The sequence below is a fragment of the Apiospora marii genome (assembly GCF_038362585.1).
Source record: "Apiospora marii strain CBS 49790 chromosome Unknown utg000003l_segment0_segment0, whole genome shotgun sequence".
NCBI classification, from domain to species: domain Eukaryota; kingdom Fungi; phylum Ascomycota; class Sordariomycetes; order Amphisphaeriales; family Apiosporaceae; genus Apiospora; species Apiospora marii.
In genome coordinates this window covers 2244923-2269123 of record NW_027117374.1, presented here as the reverse complement: position 1 = coordinate 2269123, position 24201 = coordinate 2244923, and the positions used below count along the sequence as shown (strand labels likewise).

Sequence of the window (24201 nt, the reverse complement as noted above, 5' to 3'; positions counted from 1 at the left end):
GCACATACAGAGTCGCTAAACTCGGCTCTACCCATCTTGGCCGCTGGATTGGGTAAGGCTGGTTGGTGGTGTGGCCTGGGAATGCGCTAGAGGCAAAAGGACAAAAAACACAGCCAGCTGACCAACCAACCCAACAGTCACAGTCACAGACTGACTGGTAATGACAGGGAGGCGCCCAAGCAAATGAACGGCTGAAATGCAGTTGTTCGATATACCGAAGCGAGGCTGTGTTCAGGTTATCACATGGCACCGTGGTGGGTTGGCCCTGTGATTTGTCTAAGAACCGGAATGCTTCCCCCTTCTACGCGACCGATCGACGCAGGGATCTTAGATGTTGGGTACCTGCCTTATAAGCTACCGCCGCCACTTTGCATCTAGGTGAGCCGATATAGACTTACTATCTTAATCCACTCCGCCATTGCTGCCTCGTCGGTAGCCAAGCAGCATCCGTATCCCAACATCGTCTCTTTGCTTTTTGGCAGTCGTTGGTTCGCATTTGCTGTACATGAAGCTCAACCGAGATCCTCTATTCTGAATACATGGTATTTTGCTGGTAGACCCGCGCCTCACTCTGCAAGTTGAAACACCATTTGCGTCCAAGCTTCTCGACATTCCCGTTCGGCAACGCCGTGAGTGTCCGTATCGGGTTATATTGCTTGCTTCGTCATCGTATCCACTTTGATTCCCGTGTTCGATCATTTCCCTTAAGATCTCGAGCCCGTAAGTCGCAGGAGAAGGAAGGACGATTTGCAAACACATCCTTCCCCCTTTCGTCCATCACAAACCCACAGCCGCCCCCCAACTCCAATGTCGAAGCGCACCACCTTCACCAACGTGACGCCGCTGCCGGCGGGCATCTCGCGGGCGGCGGCGCTGGGCTTCCTGCACGACCACGAGGCCATGATCGACCTGAACCCGCTGGTGGTCGAGCGCCACCGGCTGGGGGCGCCGCCGCCCCACGCGCCCGAGGACGAGCGCGCCGCCGGCTGCAGCTGGTGGAGCATGACGGACACCATCACCTACCTGCCGGGGATCAAGGGCGAGCTGACCTACTCGGCCGCCTTCCTCGACCTCCGCGACGGCCTCCAGACCCACGTCTACGCCCCCATGGGCACCGACATCCGCAACCGCTGGACCCTCGGCGGCACCCTCCCCGGCGAGCCCCCGGAACCCGTCGAGCTCGGCCTCGGCGCGCCCCGCCAGGGCTTGTACATCCGCGAAGTAAGTAGGTTAATTGATATATGTCTCTCCCCGCTACGTCTTACACAGTCTTGCACACACCCAAATTAGTTCTGTTTGTCTACCTATTGTGGGGGGGAACGAGGGAAAAAAAGAATCGATGCGCTGACGTCATGCCTTTCTTCCTGTCTTCTCCATTAGGACGTAGAGCTGCGGTGTAACTTTCTGATGGCGAGCTTCGTCCGGAAGACGCTTTCCAAGGCTCACACCAAGGTGATTGAGAACATCGCCGAGAGGGCCAAAGCCCAGATGGGGGATCGCCAGAATTCCACGGCCGGTGGGGCTGGCGGTGCTGGCGGCGGCAGCAACGACGAGGATGACGGTGTCTATGGCCAGGGCCAGGATAACCAACAAGCCATCGCGACGCGGCGGCGGAACGCTTCCAATCTCAGTATCGCGCCGGTGTACAGCCACCGCGCGGCGGCCAGCGAGACGGACCTGAGTCCTACCAGTCTGTCGCCAAACTCACTCGACCCTGCGCAGACGCCAGGTCCGTGGAGTCATACTCACCAGGACAGCTGGTCCTCGACCGGCGGCTGGCCGCTGCAGCCCCCGAATATGCCGCACGGCCGCCAGGACCAGGGCCGTGACCGGCAGCAGGGGAGTTCGTTGAGTCGGAGCCCGCTCGGCGATGACGGCGGCTCCATCCCGCAACACATGCGGTCACAGTCGCTTTCGCACCCACCCATGGCGGAGCTGCAATAACACCTTGTGTCTGTGGGAGAGAGCGATATATAAAAATTGGATCGGTAATACGGGGCGGGAATGCAGGAGGTATGGTGATTATAGTACCCCGGAGACCAGAGAAGTGCGAGTCATGGTCGGGAGCCAGATATGTCCATATACCCCTTGCTTATAGAGAGAATCGTACGAGACTATACACGCATTAAGAGATAAAAAACGAGGACGGGATGCTTGGTTCACGCAGTTCCCTTCTCTATCAGTCCCGTTTCTGTGAAGCTATTTGGCCTCCCAGGAGACATAATAACATCGAAGTTTCAGCCGATGAGTTGAACGCCCAACCCTCTTATTGAAGAAACTATATACCAAAGAAGTGAACAAAATGCAGTGTGTGCCAACCCCATTACCCAGACCATCACCAGAAGTACAAGAAATCCTGTGATCGTTCCCATATAATCATAACCCCATTTCCGTCTTAAGACCCATACCCATCGCGTTTGCTGGCACTACGCGTGAGTGTGTCGTCATCCTTCATCCTCCCTTAACATTTCATAATATCCTTTCTCAGGAGAGTCGTCGGCACAGCCCACCACTCGTGATGTCATCCCGTATTCGTCGTATAAATTGTTCATTAACTCCTCCCAAGACAGATCGATGACCACCATCAACAGACAAAGGGGCAAAAGAAAAGAGGAGACAAAAGGAAGAGACGAAGGAACATAGCAAAAGGTCCCATGCCCCCTGCGTTTACAGGCTGCCCAGCACCAAGACGCCCACCACGGCCGCCGCCAGACCGGCCAGGTTCTTCGTCTGGGCCCCGGGGGCTCCGGCCACCATGACCGTCGACGGCGAGGCCGTGGGCGACGAGGGGGTCGCCATCATGCTGCTGCCGCCCATGGGCATGTCGGGCGAGGCGTTGTTCATTCCCGGGGGCACGGCGGCGCCACCCGTGGGGCTGCTGCTGCTGTCGCCGTTCATGGGACCACTGCTGCCCATGGCGCCGGTGGGGGCCGCGCCGCCAGTGCAGAGCGACGAGGTCATGGTCGGGACGGCCGTGGTGATGGTGCAGGGGCAGTTGGTGACCGTCAGAGTCTGGCCCTGGGTCACGGGGTAGGCGCAGCCGTTGAAGGTGAGCGTGGTCGCAGGCCCCTGGCACACGGTGGTGAGCTGGGCGACGACAGCCGTGGTCACGACGGTGGTGTTATAATAGACCCAGCTGGCGCTGGCGGCGCCACCGGTCATCATGCCGCTTCCGCTCATGCTGCCGGTCATGCTGGGAGCGGCGGTGGTCGCAGTGGCGTCAGACGTCATCATCATGCTGCTGCTGCTGCTGCTGCCATCCACTGCGGCAGCAGATGAAGAAGGAGACACAGCAGCATCGCTGGCAGAAGACTGGGCAGCAGCCAAGCCTGAGAGGACAGGCAAAAGGAGGATGTTGCGGGTCTGCATCTTTTCGTTCTTTAGGTGTTTGATTATGATAGAAAAACAGAACTTTGACAGGCAGGGTGCCAAATTAACAAGGTGCTCAGTTGGGAGATAACGAGTGACTTATGAGAGCTTGGGAAAGAAGGGAGGAGAAGCAATGAGTTGTTCAATGTCTGAATAGTTGACAGACATCTGCCGGAAGGGCGCGCTTAAAACAACGATGGCTGAACCAAGGGGGGAAGAAGGGGGTTAGTCAGAGAATCCGTAATAAGACACTCAAATGGCCCAGGTGATGAACAACAAATATCGGCAGGCGTGTTTGGAATGTCACAGCCGCCCTTGAGCCTCCCTGGGCCATGCAGATCACAAGGAACGCGGCTGCGTCACCTCACATTCTTCGGGATGATTTTCACGTTTCTGAGTAGAATTTGGATGTTCTTCAATTCAAGGGCCAGAAACCGGCACCATGAGTAGCTGTATATACAGATTTGCCAAGAGCTATGAGGGACAATCTCCTGCTGCAGGCTCTGCCATCTCTTCCTGGGCCGTCTTGCCAACAAGCCCGTCAAACATTGGCTGCCTTCGTTTCTATACGCCCTCTAGAGTCGGGCCCAACTGGATCCAGCCGTATGGATCCCAGTTGGCACAACCGAACTAATACTGAGAGCAAGGGGCCTGTGTTACTGATCCCCTGTCGAGCATTCACTCGGTTGCCTGCCGATACCCATGTACTTCGCATAACCTCTCTTGAATACCAGACTCGCGCTGGTTATCCTCTACTCCTCTCAACGTCGTCTGTACTCTCTACTCGGAAGACGGGCCTGTCGTGCCAAGGCGTGTTGCCGGCGGTGGCCGTCTCAGTCACCACCCCGTTCGATTGTGGTTTTCGTCATCAAACAACATGGGGCGGAGCAAGTTGAGCCAGTGGACGTGAATCTGCTGCTTCAAACGCCGATGATGGGTCTCTATGCTAATATATCCTTTGACGCCAGTGTCCAGAAAGCAACAAAAGAATATGTGGTTAAAGGATAGATGAGAATAAATCAAGGGTTGGTTGTATTAATGGTGAAGAAAGCGTCGGCGGAGCATGCTCTCAATATCGAAATCCCATAAAATAAGTACCATACGCTCGATGCAAGAAACCGACTGGGAAGATCGGTATCTCAGTCCGCCAGTCAACCATATCGTGTGCCTGGGCAATCGCTCTCATGCACAGGCTATAGTAAATCATGGGTCATCTCGCGCTGGGCTGGGTCGGGTAACAGTCGTCTCGGATAGGCGCTTTGAGCCGTAGGTAAATCGGCCTTTTTACTTCCGATTCGACCGGCTCTGACTTCTCTCGGGAAGTCGAGCACCACCGCTGCTGCCAGTAATGTTGTCAAAGTCGTAGCTCTTGAGAGTGTTTTCATACTTGGCGTTACGCAGGAATTTGGGCACCGAGTCCTGCAGAAAGCGGGTTAGTATCAGAAAATTCGAGGCTTGGTGGAGGATGCGGGTAAAGCAGGTACTTACGCTTGCCATCAACTTAAATACGGCGTTCTGCGCGTCCTCGAATAGAGCCGTCACCTCATGTAACGTGTCAATCATGGCCACATCTTGACCGACTGCCTTGGTCATGCGGGTGGCCAAGTTATTTCGAAGCTGGTGGTCGATGTTGAGCTCACACGGCGAGCCAGGGGCCAGGAAGGCATTGTAGATGCCGTACGCCTGAGCCATGATCTCCTTAATCCCGTCCATTGAGGTAGCATTGGGGTTCTTCTGGGCTATCCGAATGGCGGCCCGGCACCCACGTACGAACTCGTCCACTTCCAGGTAGAATGACAGGTTTTCCTCGCAGTGGGTTTCCCGAAGGTTCTCGCGGAACAAAAGTCTCAGAGCGGCATCGCCCAAAATTTTGTCGAGCCTCTGCGTGTTCGAATCTCGCGCAATGCCTGGGCGGGTCGTGACGATGCCTTCGCTTTCCGACTGGCGTCCCCGAGCTCCGGCGCCGTTCACCACATCTCTTCCCCGGGCCGTCATTTGGTATATCGCATTCTTAGTAGGCTGGAACATGGCGGCGGAGGGAGACGATGCCATGAACTGGCGATCTTGCTGGATAACCTCCATAAGGTCATACTCGACAAACAAGGAAGCCATCTCGTGACACTCGCGGCGATCTACAGTTGTGCAACAGTCTATCAGCCAGTCGGAGCAGCCTTTGCCTGTAAATGTGTCCTTGTACGTTTTGCCTCCAATCTTGCGCTCTCCTGCAATCTTGACGCCCGTAAGGCCGTCCTTGTAATCGCTCAAGGAGTCCGAATCGGCCGAACTGACGCTCGACTTGATATTCAGACCGTTGGCACCAATGAACCTGCGGAAGACAACCTCCATAGTACCGCGATCCATCACAATCTTGTCCGATTGGGGGTCCCTTTCCAGGATAACCAACGAACTAACGCCGGTAGCAACCAAATCGCCGATTTGTCGCTGTTGTATGCCATTTCTGCTGCAGAAGCGGTCCAGTACGCAAACGCCCTTGGGTGTTAATTGCCAAACAGAACCCTTCATGGTGTATACTTGTTGCAACTTGCCATCTGCGGACTGGATGAATCTCGCATCGACAAATCGTTGACATATAGAGCGGGCCATATCCTTGGCCATGGAGAAGGTCGTCGTCGTCGTCGTGGTGACAATGCGGGACGGGTCTTTCGGGTCAGGCATGCGGTTAGACTGGGAGAATTTGAGAGAGCCGAGATTGTTGATGGCATCCTCAGACAGAAAAGTGTGCTCAACCCGTGTTAACCGCACACGGTGAGCAGACAGAGGTAGCAGACTGACGAGAAGGGTTGAGAATAAGTCTTTGAAATCGCGAGTAAAAGGTCGGTCGTCGTCCGTCATACGGAGCAACCTTGAGCTTGTTTGATGCATCTTGTTTTTGGCTCCAGGCAATCGAATGGGAAGTGGTGTATTAGGGTCCGCCTCGGAGTACGGCCTCGAAATGGGATCTCCCAATTGAGGCAGCTTGCTCGCACGCTTCGCGTCGAAGGGCGGGATGGGGGCCGGCGAAGGTGCTGCTGATTGGAGCCGAGAACGTTTTTCTGGGCTAGCCTGGCCGGTGCTACTCGCGCCGTTGCTGGTGAAGCTGAACGAAGACGAGTCGAGGGAAATGGACAGTCGCGCGAGTCCACTCAATGCAGAAGTGGAACGACGAGATCTTATAGAACCAGTGGGCTCTTCTGGAAGTGGCCCTGACGTGGAAGAAGTGTGGTTGTGGTTGGATTTCGGGCCAATGGTCCTCTCTAAGGCTGCAGAAGCTAGTGAAAAGAATCCTCCACCCGAAGACCACGGCGACCTAGGCGATGACAAAGTCGAGGAAGCGGAAGTGGCAGTCGGCGAGGTCAATTGATGTTGACGGACAGCGCTGTGGTCATTAAGAGAAAGCTGTGGGTTGCTGGCAGCGGTAACAGCGACAGGCTCGGGGGCGTGGTCGTTGCTGTTGTGCGACGATAGTGGTTTGTTAGTCGGGCCTTCGCTGAGATCTGACACAGGCTGCAAGTTGGGCGGGTTTGCAACGGGACTGGAGGTGGTTTTGTTATTATTAGCGTCAATGCTGCTGTGGCTAAGAGCAGATGCGGCTAATGCGAGCGGAGTAGAACTTGTCGTCGTCGTCGTCGTCGGCAAGAACGAGGACGGTGGTGAGGAGAGTGGTGGTGGTGATTGTATGGATGATGTTGTTTGTGGTTCAGTCTCTGCTGCTGTTGGTGGCGGTGGTGGTTGTCCTAGAGGTTCCTTAACCGATCCAGACAGAGCAGCCATCTACCATTATTAGGGAATAAAAAAAGAGAGGAACTAATAAGAGTGGTGTAATATTGTAGGTCAGAGTAATAGTAGATTTTAGTTGGCAGAAGCGGTCAAATGAAACAAGGTGGTCCCTCGACTTGATTCAAAACTGCGCACTAAATAAAAGCAAGAACGAACGGGACGAGCAAGACAGAGAAAGAAGAGGGGTGTGGGAATTGGGGAGGGGGGGCGTCCTCGCTAGAAAGGGGGGTGTGCGCGCGCGTGGGTGAGAGAGGGAGAGAGGGTATGTGTGCGTGCGGTTTGGTCTGGTCCTATTCCAGCGCCAGGGCCGTACCTGCTGGCAACAATAAGAAACGGATGTTGCTGAGTAGCAGGCAGCTAAGCAGATGGAGTGTACCTAGTTACTGACAGGCCTGGGTTGGTATGGATGGAATGGAAGTCGAACTACGATGGAAAAATTTCCCATGGTTTTGTTGGATGGGTTGGACAGTACTTGGGTGTTCTACTGGGTGTAGTTAGCGATGGGATGCCTGTGCTGACTTGCTGCTAACCTAGCCACATAGTCCTGGACTACCTATTGCTAACTCCTGCTGCTGCATTTTTGCTCTTTGCTCCTCATCGTATGTGCGCGCGCGGGCTGGACTCAATGACTGTGCCTGCACCTACATCCCCGAACCAGAACAGTATACATATACCACAGCAGTGTTATAGCTGGGCCAAACCGAACGTGTGTGGTGAGGTGAGGTGAGCGAGTGTGCATGTTGCATGCTGCTGCAGTTGATCATGTACCGTAACGGAACTTCGTATAGACGGACTGCTACGACGGTACATTGGCCTCCATCCACCACGTACATACTGTAGATAGATTAGGTGGGTGGATGCCACAGGGTCCCATGTGGGTTGGGTTGCAGAAGGGGACACGCAAAGAAAGAAGAAAAAAAAACGAGAAATGCCTGCGCGCGCACGCAAAAGGTGGAGCGGCCATGTGGATTGGGAATGCATGGGTGTGGCATGGCAGCATGGCATGGCTTTTGCAAGTGGGCCCCCTGGCCTAGCGCGCTCTTTTTCCTTTTCTCTGCACTGTCCGCTACCTTTGCCATCTCGGTGTCTCTCAGTCTCCCGTCCTGGGCACCCCTCCTCGGCAAAGCGAAAGCAGCGTGTAGCACAGGCAGTCAGACAAGTAAGCACCTGGGTTGGTTAATAATCTGTTACGGGGGCAAGATGGGCAGTACGGGTCGACAATGTCCTCTGCCCATCTGCCGTTGATTAGGTACTCGGGCATTTCTGTAGCGATAATAGCGGGTCGTCGCTGAATAACGCATGAGGATAATGTTACTACTAAGAAATCCCCGGCGGCGGTGGAGGCTCGTTCGTTCTCCGTCCGCCGTCTCTGTCCGCACCGCTTGCCGCTGGCCTCCCTTCTGCTTCGAAGTCATCTGTCGTTTCTCTCTCCAGTACCTACATCCCCTGAGCCATGCGTTAGGCCCAAGTGGACCAACTGACAGGGAAGGGGGGAAGAAAACCCTTTTTATGGTCCTGGGGGTTTCATTTCGCTCTCGTACGTTAGTCATCAGCCTTTTACTTTGGCCTGGATTGCCCTCCATGTATGTACTGTAGGAGGTAGGAAAGGTACTGTCTATACTCCGTACTGTAGTGTACATCAAGAAAACCAGACCTACCTTCCTACATGCCTTCTACGTTCGTTATGCTGCATGCATGCAATGCATGGCACGCTGCATCTTTCATGTTTCCTTTGATCCAGTTCATTTGAGCCAAGTCGAATCCAGTCGCCGTCTCTCGAGTGTGTTGCTCGCATTATTGGGGCGGATGCCAGCCAGAGCGAGTGCAGTGCGAATGGGCAGGTAGTGCCTGGTATGAATGGAATCGTCCACGCACTCGTAGTTTTTCGAGAGAACCTCCATACCTGTTGATTGCGCCATCGGTGAAATCCCAAGAGTGGATTGCCCAATCCGGCACAGTCAGACTTGTAGAGTGCTATATTCATAGGTAGTACATACATAGGTATCCTCAGCCGATAGGATCCCCAGTAGACCGCTTAATGAGGAGGTCCAGAGCGCTACTTACGGTGCGAGGTGGACGGTAGGTACATGCACACATGACCCCCTACTCACTCATTGGTTGGCTCAGCAGCCCAGCCTCTCGCCCACCAACGTCTTGTTTCGCGTGGCTATGATGGGATCTTAGTGGAAGCATGCCCATGTGCCATGTGTCCGGTCAGATCTTCATGCAGCATTGATTGTGGCAGCCAAGAGTTCCTCGATTGGCCCACCCATTGGAGGAGTTGTGTAACATTCCAAACCACTCGTCACAAATCATCTTCCGTCCCTCTCTTCCTACCATCCACCCCTCTTCCCGAGAGCCGAACTTCTTGGACGCTTCCATTTCTACGCCGCTCCGGAGAAGCCCAACAAACCAGCACCAACCAAACCCCTATATTCGTATACGTATTCACATAAACGCGCCACCACTGTATTATCAGCTCTCTGACCGCCTGTAGAATGCGAATAGTTCTAGTAATGAATGACATCCTGTGAGAAATACACCCATGACTGGCAATGCTGCTGTGCAGTTGGTGAATCTTGTTGAGACGAAACAAGGACTTGGGTTCGAACACCTGTACGTATTGTGTCTCTGCTCAGGCAACTTCACAACAATGCACATGCATGCAACCTCCCTGATATCATACAGTACATCTGGAAGCATACCAAAGCAAACCCCAGAACCTCTAACAGAAGTGTTTTAGGGGCTGGCGTGAGGTAAATTCAGACCAAGTCTTGCAGCATTAGGAAATTTATATCACTATATTGTTCAATACTGAATCTATATAATAGATCCGGATACCAGGACATCCCGCTAGCACTTCCTATAGCATTACTTGTTTGCTTCTAGGTATTATCGCTCAGTCGGTGTACCATTTCTAGACTCTAGACTGGTCGTCTTACCGATTTGTCGGGTCCGTTGAAAACGTCCGATATTCAGCAGGGTCACTACTGCATTACCTAGTTGGTTCACTTACAACCGCAAGAGCAAGCCGAGTAACTACATACATATGTAATCGACGGTGATCGATACCCCTCGAGGTAGAGAATACGCATCTCTTACATGGTAGTAGACGAGCCATGCTCGTGTCGGCTTAGGCCATCGTCGGCTTGAGAAGCCAGTGTGCATTCCAGAGGACAAAGATGCCAAGCAAGTAGGTTTTGCGCACTGGGCTATGTAAGTTAACCCCTCCACCGCCGATGCTACGGCGGACGAGCTAAGCGGTAGGTACTTTCAGACACGCCTACTCCGTACTCTGACCATGATTTACGACAAAGGGATGCATGTATTTTTCCCCCCGTCAGCGCGAAACCGGTTGATGGCAGAAATGTCAGCTTGGACAGATCTGCGCGTGGCGGGCAGGGATCTGCTCCTCCAGGTCAAACTGGTTCAGGTATAGCTTCCTACCTTCCACACCAACTGACTTCATGCATAGGCCGGATCTGGTGGCAGAGCGCTGGCAGGCATGTCAGAGCCTGGCAGGATGCTAGCCACAGACACCGTATGCAGCCTGTACGACCCTACAGAGAAACAAACAAACAGACTGGCAGGGCTCGCTTGGCATCCGGGAGATTACACACATTGATCCTGACGCGCGTTCGGCTGCTGCTGAACAAAGAAGCACTGCCTGGGGGCGATACACGTTTGACTCCTTCGGGACTATGCGGTTCTATACTGGTACGGGGGGCGCCTATAAACAACCAGGCTCCAGTATTGTTCACAGATGCACTTGTCAAGGCTGCTGTGGTATCAACAGAGACCCTTGCTATTGAGGTAGCTCGTTGCTTGCTGCCTGACTTGTGTGCTGATCTCTTCGAATTGGCTTTTGCCCAGGCGCCATGACATGCAAGGACAAGTGAAAGGCAGTAAATAGCGTGAACCCGCGCAAGAATCCCGAAGCCCCCGGGCCGCCGATTATAGCAACCCAAGTTCAGGAGAGCGCGGGCTGCCAAAATGTAGGGGTCTTCAGATGGCCTGCCTGCGGCTAAGGAACTGAAGCACGTGTTCACTACACGCTTCGGTTTCCCGCAACGTTGCCAGCCGTACGAAACCGCAACCGTGTCCACCACGACTCTGGATGACATGTCACAAAAAGGAGGATGGCTACTGTAGAATGCCTCGTGGCAGTTCATTTCACCAACCAGAAACAATTCACAGTTCCAGCCTATTGGGTTTTTGCCCGCTCCCGGCAACGTCTTGCCTGCGTGCCGACGGTCTTGACGGCCAGTCTGTTTTACTTTTTCTGGCCTTCGTTTTCGCACCTTTTCCTTGATTTAGCCCCTTTCGCTGGGGTGCATCCAATATATCACAAACACCCGTTGGAGTCTCATCCTGGGTAAAACATGGCGGGAGACAGGGCCTCCTCGTGGCCAGCCAGCCCGCCAGCCTAGGGCGAATTGACTTTAATAGAATTGTTCCGGAACGCCGTTCGTTGGCTGCATCTCGCATAATCGCCAATAGCCTGAAACTCTGAACCCCCAGATATTCCATCGCAGCAGGCGCCACCAGGGTTTTCCAGAATGTCTCCATGCTCCTCTAATCTCGTTTCCTCATCGCCGCAGGCTCTAAAAGTAGCCTTCACTTACTGCAGGGTGGTTTCAACCAATCTTCCGTGAGCTGCGCCCATGGGGATGGGATGGCGTGGTGTCTGTGTGCCCAATGAGTGTCATCCCAGCTATGTTGGGAGCCTGTTTGATTCGGTGCTGTGACAAAACTGCAGCATTCGTCAGTGCCAAATTCGCGCCCCTTTGCGCCAACCAACCACGTACCTACCAGGCCGCCACTGTTCTGCATTAGTATCTTAATGTACCCCCGTTGGTTTGGGCCTACAATACGATACGTATGTCCGTTTTGAACGCGCAGGCATCAAGAAGAACAGGACCCGAGTTGGAGGAGAGCTTTCTCGATGCAAAGTGCATTTCTTTACCTAGGTATTTGAATAAATCGACGGGCGCCGCCTGCCGTCCCCGACGTGTGTCATCCGCCGTTTCGAATCTTGGCCTTTTCCCGAGCGAGGTACATGCCTCAAGCTACGCTTGCCACGCGAATCCAGAATGCTTCCTTCATGGCTGACCTGGTTCGCTCTAACAAGAAACCTATAATCTATTGGCATCCGTCAAATCTCAGGTCTCGGGAGTGGACGTGGGGGGGTGCACGGCAAGGCCGAAGACCAGCAAGAGCCGCGTCAGTTCAGGGACCTATCCTGTCAACCTGTCGGCCTACCCCTAGTGCCTTAGCTGAAAAAAGCTGAAGGTTAAGCCTTGCGCATCAGAAACCGTAGAACATGCCCAGGTGCGGTGGAAGGAATGGAGCCGCCGTCGCTATTGGATTTTCCCCGGGGCATCCTTGAAAATCGAGGAGAATCGTACGGCGGACAAGCTTTCCCTCCATGGGCTAACCAAGGTTCTTCTCGAGGCGCTGAAACTCGGGCTAGAAGCAACACGGATGATATAACCGCGACTTCTTCGGGCTGAATACACCAGGATCAAGCACGCCCTGGTTGGTTGGCTGGCCTGGCATTCCCGCCCTTTCCAGGCCTCTCAAATATCGTATTCACACTTCGACATCTCCGGGGTGGCATGTACAATATCTACCAAACCGGTCGGCCCAGAGCAGAAACGCGAAGGGTACGACATGGACAGGCTTCATTGCCGTGGTGTTAGTGCTGCCAGGATTGCCTAAGCCAGTCCGACATTGATGATGTATCAGCCAACACGGCTAGATATTGAAGTGTTGCTTATTCCAATTCTACTGTTACCGTTACTGTGCCTCAGATTGCACTTGGAAAAGGAATATGCATTCATGATGCTTTGAAGCCCACAACCCCTGTAAACAGATAGCAGCTCCCACGTGGACGTAACGGCAGAAGCCAGCCCCGCTAGAAACGGGCGTTTACACAGATTCCAAGCTTACATGCGATGCTGCCACGATTCCCGGAACCACATTCAATTGATCTGTCTGGAAACAAATGTCCCAAATGCCTTTTGGCTACCTCCGTTACGTTATTGACCTGCTGATTCACTGTGCATTCATCCATCCATTCATGCCGAGGTTTCTTCCTTTGCCCTCGTAAGATTCCTGTCTGTTCCAGGCCTTCCGGGTGTGGAACTGGGACGATGAGCGATCCTGCCACCGCCTGGAAGAAATCGTGCTATTGAATAATTCGGACCAAGCCGATGATGCCTCAACCGCCGGCCAGCCCTGCCAGTCTCCAATCTCGTTGGGCAGCTCAGACTTCTGCACTTCCTTCCCTTCCCCCCAGCACCGACGCGTGCAGGCGCCTGGGCCTGGGCGCGCCCGCCCCCAAAGGGCTTCGTCGTTGGATGGACGTAATTAGCAACGAACGGCGCAAGAGCTGACCCAGGCGCTCGGCTTTAGCGTCCCACATGGTCGGCCGCATTCCTACATACGGCTTCGCCGTGACACTACTGTAAGATTTTCAGGTCATCAAAAGTCTCCATCCACGTTTTGTTGTGGGCACCAAGGGAAAGAGACTAGCCACTTCCCAGTCAGTTCGGATCGTTCATTCGGCTGTTATGGATGGAGGTTGGGTGTTGGGTGTCACAGCGCGCATTGATCTGACTGCCAATAACAAGCAACCTACGTACATAGCCTACTGCATACTGCTATTAGTATCTACACTTTTTCAAAGATTGGTGTCAAACTCAGGCTGTAAAAAGGAAGCTGTGGCTGGTTTGATTTGCTTCCCGCATGGAGGTGCAATTGGCGAATTTACTTGTACGTCATTTGTAGGGCGTCGATCAATTGATGGCAGGTGATGCGAAGTCTCGCTCAACACACACCCTACGGTGCCAATCTACAGATATAGTACCTATACCCACCGAGAGGGTGGTGCGATTACTGATATGGGTATGGATATACATACCTACCAACGACCTGCGATGGCTCGTTGGCCGAAGAAACACTTACACAGGGAGAGAGACCCAATCTTGGGATCAGCAAAACGTATTGTACTGCACTAACTAACATGGTATGCATGGACTGCACACCCCTAGTACTCTATCTACCAAATCATGAAGATCCCACCCCAACTCGCTCGAGACGATAACGTAGCATTCTATGGCAAAGGGGGACTGGTTCATCCCTGAACCCACATGCAGAAAGCACATGGAGCCCGCCTCAGTTCTTTCCAAAAGCAGACCATTCCCATGAAAATCGTACGATGCCATCATTTTGCCCAACTTTACCCCTCAACAAGCAGAAAAAGCTCCGTCTCGTCCGCCGCATGTAGGTACTCTCGGTCGGAGAGACTCTCTCTGTCTCACGCTCTCTCTCAACCAGTCGCAGTGCAGCCGCCACCGTACCCTCGGTAAGATCCCCCAGCCCAGCCCAGGCGTCGAACGGCTTTTTTCGGGTTCTAGAAGGTACGGTAGAAGAAGTTTGATCGTCGTTCCGTGTGGGCAATCAACTGGCCATTTGGCAACGGCGGTGTCATCAACTGCATTAAAATCACAAATAATCGAGCTCGGCTGCGTCGACCGTCATGGCCACGGTGGCGATGTTTCCGCAGGCTGGTGTCCCATTGCTGAAGGGCTAGCCTTACCGGTAAACGAGGCCTCTGTACGATTCCCCCCTCCCATAAGGGGGCACGGGGGGCGTACAGTCAATCCTACCTATGTATGTATGTAGGGGCTAGGAAGGTAATAAATCATAGTGGTGGCCCTATATTACTGCCATAATTCAATCGTCGTTATAGTAGTCGGTTCTGGCACTAGCGACACTCCTGTACAGCATTGCGGCCTCGTTCCGTGAGAGGCGAACTTCTGTAGGTAAGCCGTGCTTGGCCAGATGGGTTTGCCCAGCGAGCCAGTCCCGCCTCCCCCTCTTGCCCTCCCAAAAACGTGGAAATGCTACCAAAGGGCATAGCTGCATGGCATTTGGCGCTAGCCCCTCGGTGATAGCAAGCAAACCCAGCCTATTGCTTTTTCCCGTTCACCGCCTAACCCAAAGACCCACGCACCACGCGAAGGTCGCATAGGGAATCCCGAGATCAGTCGCCGAGAGGTCAGGACAAGCGCGTGGCTTTTTCTGCTGCTACTGCTACTACGGAGCACTACTGCTGCTGCTGGTGCGGTGGTAATGGTACGGTGGTATTGGACAGAGTCATTAGACTAGGCACTACGCCCGCTGGCTGACTCACCTGGGCAGCAGATTAATCAGCTGGGACCGATACCACCTCTTCTGGGTGGAAGGAGAGGCAGAAAAGCCAGGGAGAGAGAGTGAGCGAGGAGCGGTGGCCGGGGCCAAGAGGCCATTCCATTCAATGGATGATGGCAACTGTGCAGGTGGTTGGTTATGGATAGTCGGCTGGCAGGCTGGCAGGCTGGCAGGCTGGCTGGCACACCCACGACGGGACGGGTCAAAAATGCAGATCATAACGCCATCATGAACATGGTTGTGTGCTCCCACGTGGCAGCAAACCCCGCCAAGCTGAACAGTCTGCCCGTTTCCTGCGCACGTCTCTTACTGCTTCCAGTAAGTAGTGGTGCGTCTAGCGAGCTGAGCGCGTGGGCATCTCGACGTTAGTGAGCTTCACAAGCACAACATGATACATACAGTGCGAGGCGATCGCATATTCGACCTTTTTGGTGCTTATCTGTGCCTGTGCGTACGTAACATTGATTGATGGCTGGCTCTGCTCACTTACTCATCCATTGATTATTCCTTCTCTGCTGCTGCGCTGCAGCTGGCCAACAGTGTCGGTGTGATGTAACTGTATTGAGCACGGAGGCATTGACAATCTGTGATTCTGCCTGGGCGCGCAGATGTCCATGTCAAGGCACATCCGTAGCGCTCGGTTTCGACTGGCGGAAGCGGATGGCGGATGGAGCTTGGACTCTGCTTCGACGACGCCGAAAAACACTCGGCAGGCAGGCAATCTTACCACTCACTAACAGCATCCGTCTCATGCATGGCCTTTTTATGTTAGATCCTAGTGGTATCCGTCTTGGGCGCCGGTAGCACAATAGGGGGCTTAGAAGCTAGGGATCTTCAGCGGCTGCAATATTCGACGCACGATCCGTTCATCCGAGAGCGGCCGGATCTGCTCCTCGGCCGGCATGCGTTTAGCTAGGGAGGGAAGGGGGGCTCTGCCAGACCGGTTTCCCCTATCTCCCAATGGATATTAATACACATTGGTCCTTTTTGAGACTGACTGCATCCCGGATGCGCGCGTGCAGCATCTTGGTACCCACCTCGCACGACTGCTGGGCTAATTGCTAGCTGTAGCACCCGGTATGCGAGCGAGACAACGTTGTACGCCGGAGCCTTTGTCCTGCAGTACTACGATTGCTGCCCACCCCTTTTAACGATCGATGTACGACGGCGTAAGTAGGTACTCTGCCTCTTGGTGTGTGAACATGAGACGACGCGATATACCGCAGGCTCTGGCCTTGACTCCTGTAACTTTGGTACCTGGCTGCTGCCGCCTGCCTTAAGTTGAGGCTGGTCTGTTACTACATGCATACTTTGCTTCCTTTCAAGGGAGGGGGGCCCCCAAACGAGCGAGTGATTGATCATCGTAGTCGTTAGTGGCACAACGTGGCGCCCGTTGTGCGAGAACAAACAGTTTGATAGCACAAGATGCTCGGGAGCTGAGGACGTGAGAGGAAAGGAGATTCGAGTCGTTGCCGAGCTTTGTGGGCGTATCAGCAGATATAGGAGCAGCAGGTGGCGCGGCAGGCAAGCAGTCACGGCTACAACACCTCTCCCGGTGCCGTCTACCGTCGCCACGCGCCTCAAGGTTCACGCAGGGTGCTAGCTGGACAAGCAACTTGACAGCGTGCGCCTTCCGAGGGGGCGTGTGTGTCTCATCTCTGTGCCACTCTACCACGTGTTGTCGGCAGGCGCTTGTCAAAAAAAAAAAAAGAAAAAGAAAAGGAAAACACCGGACGGTCGAGGCCGTAACCGTGCTGGCCATACCATCCCATCTCCTCGAGTCAAACCAGCCACCGGGGAAATGTCGGAATCAAGTGGGTTCTAGAAATATGCTGCAAGTCGTAGGCGGTGCTGTAAGCATATTACAACAGCGAAGGCCACGATCTATCGCATAGGACGCTACATCCAGGGCAGCCGTGTTTCCCCTCCCATTCCCATTTCAGTCGGACGTCTCGGGCGTCTGTCCGAGCCAGAACAGACTTTGCTACTGGATGCAGCATGCAAACTTACCTTTGGGTACGCCCTTTAGCGCTGGGAGGAGACGACCCGTTGATGTAATCGACTATCCGGGCGAAACATGACGGTCGCGATGCTTCGCATATAAGGTTTGCACTACAGTCGTCCGAGCCACGTGCATGCTCGCGTGTTTGATGATTAGGTATCAGCTCAAAAGCCTCTACATCCCGTACTGTATGAATGGATGGATGGTTGTGTTTATCACTGATGTTTATCGTCCTGCCCGGTGACCACAACAGCCCAAATCGAGGTAGTTCGTTGTACTGTACGTAGCAGAGTACAGACGTATTGTTCTGTTAGCCGAGAAAAGATGATCGTTGGAGAGTCCACGTTTACTCCTCCGAGCCGCATCTAATACATTATGTGGCCAGAAACGTTAATGTTTCGACATACCAACCCCTGGAAACCGCAGACACGGTTTGACGCAGGCAGCACTATCGGGGGGTCTGGTTCGTGAGCAACCGAACCCGGGGCTGTATGATGACAGGACCAAAAGAATGCCTGCTCTGGCAATCTTGGACGACACCCGTGTTACGGGACTGGCTGCCCAGGTAGTTATTTTGCCACCCGAATACCTCCTCGGCAATCTATTCGAGAGGCAACCAGCTGCCATGTTGTTATATCTGCCTCTACCCCGTATTGAGCTGCTCGGGATAACCCGTTCGCTGCTGTCTACGAGTAATTGAGCCAATTCGTGGGGAAAACGACGAGTAGTCTCTGAGGCCCCGACTTCGAGTTTCCTAGTAACTGTCTCGTTACTGCCTATCCTGGACGTCTGCCTGGGTCTGGCCTCCGCATACAGCGGAGGACGTATTTAGTAACGTGAGTCAAGGCTTTGTGCAGCAGCGACGCACCAGTAGAGATATCTCTATCACGGCCTTCCGCAGGCGCCTAATGTTGCTCTAGAGGGTCAGGCATGAGCAGATGAACAGAGTCCGTTTCCCCCAATCGCCAGATTGATGACGATTCATCAGCCAGCTTGGGTTTCCACGGGTCATGCGAATTGCTATCATCCCAGTATGGCAGAAGGTGACCTGATGTAGCAGGGCCTAACCGGAAGCGTAGCGTGTCCAAGCGAGTCTTCTTCCGATCTCTTGTAGCTACCGCACTCGGCAAATACTCTTCTTCTCGGACGAAACCAAACGTGGTGCGCACCGGCCGAGAAGCAAGTCGGAACCCGAAAATCCCGCGCGTGGTGCTCACTTGTACGGCGGAAGCAGAGTCAAGTACTGACTAGCGGCATGGGGGGAGATGTGGCGAGGCTGCGCGTATACCCTCGCGTCTACATGCTTACTTATCGTGGTTAAGCACTGCCGATCAGGGCGGCAGCCGCCGGTGACGTCTCCAGAGGGTGTGAAGCGCCACAGCAAAGATGATCGGGTATCAGAGATCCGTAGAGGAACCGACAATGCGATGTCCTGGGGTTTGCTTCCCTGCGCATCGTATTATACTCTAATGACAAACAAGACAGAATCCACATCACTGCTGTCCCCGCAAGGGCCTTCGACCGAAACTGAGCTATAAGTTGGATCAAGTGAGTGAGCCCTACTAAGAGCATATCAGAGAACCGGGCCTTGGACAGTTTGTAATTGCTGAGCTGCGCGCTAGCACTTCCTCGATGACCGTATCTTTGCGGTCCTGACCTCGGTGAAACTGAAGTAATGGCAGTCAGTGATCACCGGTGGACTAGAGGCCACCGATAAGGCTTGAGTCAATCACTGTATGCTGAGCCAAGGCAGCTGACATCGTCAATGAGACGCAGTCGTCAAAGATCCAGCCCAGCGAGCTAGCTTGTCCTGCTATGCCATACCTCCGCAGGCACTGCCACCGGGTTAGGAGACATGGTGAAGCTTCAGAAGTAGGGCGGTAGAATACGATCGTGGCTAGCTACTATGGTATTAGACGAACTACTGGACCTCGACTGATCTCGAACATTACGCACGTATACATATATCGAAGGATAGGGGAACTCACGTATACGTCAGAAGAAAAAGAAGGTTAGGCTTGTCACAGGCGTCAAGTACTACATGCAAAGAAGCACGCAAGTGCTCAGGCTACTATCGCAGACGTTTTAGATCTTCATTTCCTGAGCGAAAGCAAGGAGAAGAAAGTAATTAGGAGAAAACATGTCCCACGAAGAGGTTAGCCAGAAAAATGCCGTAGTTGTTATGAGGCTGTTGCTATATCGGCGCACTTTAGGGGGTTTAGATGATAGTGGCATATGCATATGAACTGTTCTTCAGCCCTCTGGGCTATGAGCCAGAGGGGGGGGAGGGGGGATACTCTGAACTGTAAACGCTGCTGCAGGAGACGGCGCACAGCGAGACGAATACTCTAAGTCCACATTGCGTTACAACTCAAGAGGCTTGATAACGACGAGAAGAACCCCGATAGAAACAATGTCCTTTTGTCAGATACCGAAGTTAGCAGTGTAGGTACAACTATAGCGCACGCTGCAGTGAAGCGACAGTGCGCCGCAAAGGAGCTGACGCTCGTGTATTTATCGGAAAGTCTACGGAGCAGCGAAGCCCGTCTTGTCCTCATACACACTTGGGAGGCCCGGACTGGACAGACCTACACATCAATAGCTATGCCAACGTTGACTGTGCTTGCGAACGAATGGAAGGTCAGTGTCAGAGTGTGGTAAGATATCCCGAAAAACCTGTTCGTCTGGTAACGGCCCGCCCTAGGTCCTACACAACGAACACCATGTTCTCTTTAGAAGATTTCTGTTTCTCTTTCTATGTCATATATCGTGTCTGGGCGGACTGCTTAAGCTGCCACCGCCCCTCACGCTTTGAGTAGATAACTGTACATGGCAAGATGGTCTAGAATCGCCATTCTTTATTTTTTCAACTCTCGCTTGGTGTTTGCCCCAGAAGCCTAGGTTGATTTGTGCCCACGCCTTTCCTTCCTGTTGATACATATCTTGCTTTCTACGTGCCTACGGAGCTTCCACCAGAAGCCAACATCACTACCGTCTCGATCACTCGGACCTTGCAAGGCCGCACACGTGATCATCATATCGCGGTGGGGGCCTGGTCCTTCTTCCACCCCTTGGCCCTCATGCTGGTCTCGATCGCCCTCCAGATCTGCTCGACCACCTCGCGGTCGCGCCAGCGGCTCGCGTCGGTGCCGGTGGGGTTGATGCCCTTCCAGCGGTCGATGCCGACGTTGAGGACGCGGTGGCCCCAGGCTTGGACGTTCTCGGGGAGCGCGTCACCGCGCCAGCCGACGTAGATGCCCGGGATGTGGCGGAAGAGCTCGTGGGGGTTGGTCCAGCGGTATTGCTTGAACTGCCACGGCTGGCCCGTCGTGAAGACGGCCACGACGCGGTTCCAATACTCCTCCTTGAACTTCTCGGGGCCTTCGACCAGGATGAAGCGCATCGGGCGGTTCGGGTCAATGTCCTTGCAGTGGCGGTTGATGTGCAGCATTGACGCGCTCGACGTCGAGCCCGCGTTGGCGCTGTCGGCCGGCATGAACTGGCCGCCCTCGAGGAACGACTTGATGTTGGACATGCGGAGGAGGGACGAGGCAGAGGGCGATAGGAGGATGATGGGGTCTGGGCGCTTGCTCTTCTGGTTGAGCGCGAGCGACGGGTTGGAGGAGATGTTTGTTGTCGAAGACGGTTTCTTGGACATAAAGGGTGCTGCTAGTTTGCGAACATGGGAGAAGTCCTGTCATCACTCGCGGTCAGTATGTGAGGCAGCGATACAGACGCCAGAAAAAAGATCAGCCCAGGACTCACGGTTGGTTTGATTCCTCGCAAGGCCGCGTTCCGATCGCCCATCTTGCGCTCGCTATTGTATATCACGGCCAGCCGTGGATCTAATGTGCCCTTGCCTGATCTTCCCATAGTCCCCCCAATGACGGGAGCTTGTGCACCTTTGGACGCCAACGCCGCCGCAGCATTGGAGGCCACGCCATCCTTGTCGCCCGCGAGCGGCTTGATGTACTCGCTGTCCTCGCTCGCGCCCTCCAGCCATGTGATCAGGTCTAACCGCTCGACGAAGGCCAAGTTCTGGACCTTCTTCCCGCTCGTGAGATCCTCGTTGATCTGCGACACGGACGCCGTGTACTCGGGGATGGCCACCTCGCGCTTGAGCCAGGCCAGGTAGATGCTGCGCAGGTCGACGGGTGTGTCGTTGGAAACGAATCGCGTCGCTGTGTCTATCGGTAACGATATCCGAGACGGAGTTGTGAAGGAGAGCTTGGTGGCCTTGGAAAGGTCGACTTCGGAGCCGTCGTCGAGCGTTGCGGTTATCGCGCTGCCAGACGCGAAAGACTGTCGCAGCAGGAGCAACGGGTCCATATCGGTGGTCGCCATGGCGTCCAATACCAGTCCAGTCGATTAACGCGCCAGTCTGCTTCGTATCTTGATTTTATTAGGAATTGACAAAAAAGCGTAATGGTTGAGCTCAAGGTTGCGATGATGCGTGGGTTGGTTGTTGATCAGGTGAAGCTCCAGAAATGCAGCCTTGCTGCACAGCCACTAACTTTTATAGCTTCTCACACGAGGCTGTTCAGCTCAACCACCTACCTCATCCTGAATCGCAAAAAGAGCCAACAACAGAAAAGATCAAAACAAAACGTGCCATAGAGTTTTTGCGATCAATATGGATATGATGGCATATCGAAGGACGACTATCTACGAAAATAGCGGCCAATCATATGCCTGGCAGATGCACCAGCCAAGGGTGTTACTTGGCGTTCCCCTAAAAATCCGAATGCAATAATCAAAGCACTTCATGATATTCGCCTGCTTTCTATGTGTACGTGCCTTGTTGCAAAGCGCTCGAAATGCACAGCAGCCTTGATTCCCGCCTAGCCTCTATTTAAAGTGTTGCCACTTCCCTTCGGATTAGCCTCGACATATTCATCCCACTCACGGGCCTTCATCGTCTCAGCATCCGCTTTCTCATAGTCGTCTTCATCTGGAGTTGCCTGTCGACCACTGGCCTCCCCACCGCCCTCGATGATGCCACCTCGCTTCCTTTCCTCCTCCAGGTACTGATCAATACTCATCGTAGGCAGATTGTGGCCAGGCCGGAAAACCCCCTGTTGCAGATCTTGCCTTCCGCTCGTGAGTGTGAAGGGTCGCAGCGGTTTCCCGTCCTGGCTCAAGAGCGGTCCGCTCGACTGTGTACTCTGGAAGGGAGAATCCAAGCGGCCCAAGTTATCATTCGCTTCTGTTGGTGACCGGCGCCGCCTCTCGTCCTCCTCCACGGTTGTCATGGTCGGGATGAGAGGCACAGGGGCCTGCGCCAGGACATCCATCTCGCGACTAATGCCTTCCAGTGCTTGAAATGTCATGTAGGCACAGTAGGATATGTTAGCCAGATACAGCTCTCTGACTGCTTCCTCATCGCCGCCATTCTCGAGGTAGCGCGGAGAATGCCTCATATACTCCAGTTTCTGCTTCATCTCCTTCTCATGCTTGAAGTTCGCGATCTTAGCATTGCGCCGCGCTGCTGGATCTGTAGTGGAGATTGTGGAGAAGTGATCCGGGTCCTCTTGGTACAGGGAGAAAAGCTTCAGGTCTGACGGAGAGAGCAGCGCATAGCTGTCGAGAAGGTGTAAAAATCGTTCATATGCCTCTCGTGTTGTCCTGAGAGCTGCCTTGCGCTCGAGAGGGGTAGAGACGGAAATCTTCTGCAAAAGTTCGGCTATACGGTAGCTAACCAACAGATAGGGCAGATCTGAAGTGTTGATGTCCTCAAGACTCTCGTTGCTGCTGAACAGAGAGACTTGACTTATGATTTGCAGGCATTCCTGGTAAGCCTTCAGAGCAAACTCCAGATCTTCACGATATGTTGGAGAGCTTGCTTCAAAGGCGCCATCTAATGTGGCCTTTTTTGTCTCGGCACTCAGGAACACCGATTTCAGGGTCTTTGGCTCATCCATGACTAAGCCGTAAATGGTAATGGTTTGTGTGCAAGGCAGATGCCGTGAGTAAAGAGCCCAGCCAAACGGTGGTATAGCAGGGACCAACGACAGACAAAGAACGGGGGAGGATCTGGTCTGGTGAAGATCAACCAAAGTTGGGAAAGAGAAGAGAGAGATAGAACAAAATTGTCAAGAAGATATGTAGCCGCCTGTGATCAGGTTGATCTATTTGGGTGGCAATATTGGGATATGCCGCATGCACGGGGACGTACGTAATAACTTGAACCTGTGTCTTTGAAACAACAAATCAAGCAATAATGGAGGGGCAAATATTGTATCATTGAGGTTAGCAGGAGATCTTCCGCCATACGCCAGCACCCCTCGATTTTTCTGCCTTGCCCAGTAGGGCATTTCAGTAGGTTAGTCCAGTAGCACATGCACGGTAAGAGGGTAAGTCATCCTCGGGGTACGTACCCCACCCTTGCAACATTTCAAAGACCCTGAGAAAAATCGGGCATTGGGACTGGATGTTAATGTTCAATTGCTATGTACCCTTACTTTAACCTGTCAACCTTATTGATGATCTACTTTTATCTACGGAGCATTACTTACGGGTACCTATTAATGGATTCTATCTTGACTTCCGTCGTCTCTAGTCATTCTCATGCCCGGAATCCGGAGCACCTAGCCGGAATATGGCTGCTGTGACTATTATCCATCTTCCCAAGCTCAGTGCTATTAATCAATCGATTGGATGTGTAGCCGAGACTTGTTTCCATTGGGAACACAATGTTGACAATGTGATGGCTAAGTGACGCCGGTGTGTGGAAAGCGCGAATGGGCGAACAACGGGCGGTTGCTTATTCGTTTGCTCAGGTGCCTGCTTTTTGAGAGCCTTCTGGCTGTTTGCATGCGACAGCAATCATGTATGTG

At 53.6% G+C, this 24201-nt stretch overlaps 5 protein-coding genes across 5 annotated transcripts; 1 reads left to right on the top strand and 4 right to left on the bottom strand.

Annotated features, from left to right (window-relative positions):
- Window positions 1–807: 807 nt before the first annotated feature.
- PG985_004217 (uncharacterized protein) lies at window positions 808–1944 on the top strand (the record flags this gene model as incomplete). The annotated part of the gene is made up of 2 exons (XM_066823986.1): window positions 808–1221; window positions 1381–1944. 2 exons carry the CDS (start codon window positions 808–810, stop codon window positions 1942–1944), a joined length of 978 nt encoding a protein of 325 aa, XP_066687146.1.
- A 723-nt stretch (window positions 1945–2667) lies between these two features.
- PG985_004216 (uncharacterized protein) lies at window positions 2668–3369 on the bottom strand (the record flags this gene model as incomplete). Its single annotated transcript, XM_066823985.1, has 1 exon — window positions 2668–3369. One exon carries the CDS (start codon window positions 3367–3369, stop codon window positions 2668–2670), a length of 702 nt encoding a protein of 233 aa, XP_066687145.1.
- A 1284-nt stretch (window positions 3370–4653) lies between these two features.
- PG985_004215 (regulator of G-protein signaling) lies at window positions 4654–7724 on the bottom strand (the record flags this gene model as incomplete). The annotated part of the gene is made up of 3 exons (XM_066823984.1): window positions 4654–4788; window positions 4858–6959; window positions 7700–7724. 3 exons carry the CDS (start codon window positions 7722–7724, stop codon window positions 4654–4656), a joined length of 2262 nt encoding a protein of 753 aa, XP_066687144.1.
- A 12675-nt stretch (window positions 7725–20399) lies between these two features.
- On the bottom strand, window positions 20400–21709 carry PG985_004214 (uncharacterized protein; the record flags this gene model as incomplete). The annotated part of the gene is made up of 2 exons (XM_066823983.1): window positions 20400–21059; window positions 21131–21709. 2 exons carry the CDS (start codon window positions 21707–21709, stop codon window positions 20400–20402), a joined length of 1239 nt encoding a protein of 412 aa, XP_066687143.1.
- Window positions 21710–22206: 497 nt separating this feature from the next.
- Window positions 22207–23286, bottom strand: PG985_004213 (TAP42-like family protein; the record flags this gene model as incomplete). Its single annotated transcript, XM_066823982.1, has 1 exon — window positions 22207–23286. The coding sequence occupies one exon, from the start codon at window positions 23284–23286 to the stop codon at window positions 22207–22209; it is 1080 nt and encodes a 359-aa protein (XP_066687142.1).
- Between the last annotated feature and the right edge of the window lie 915 nt (window positions 23287–24201).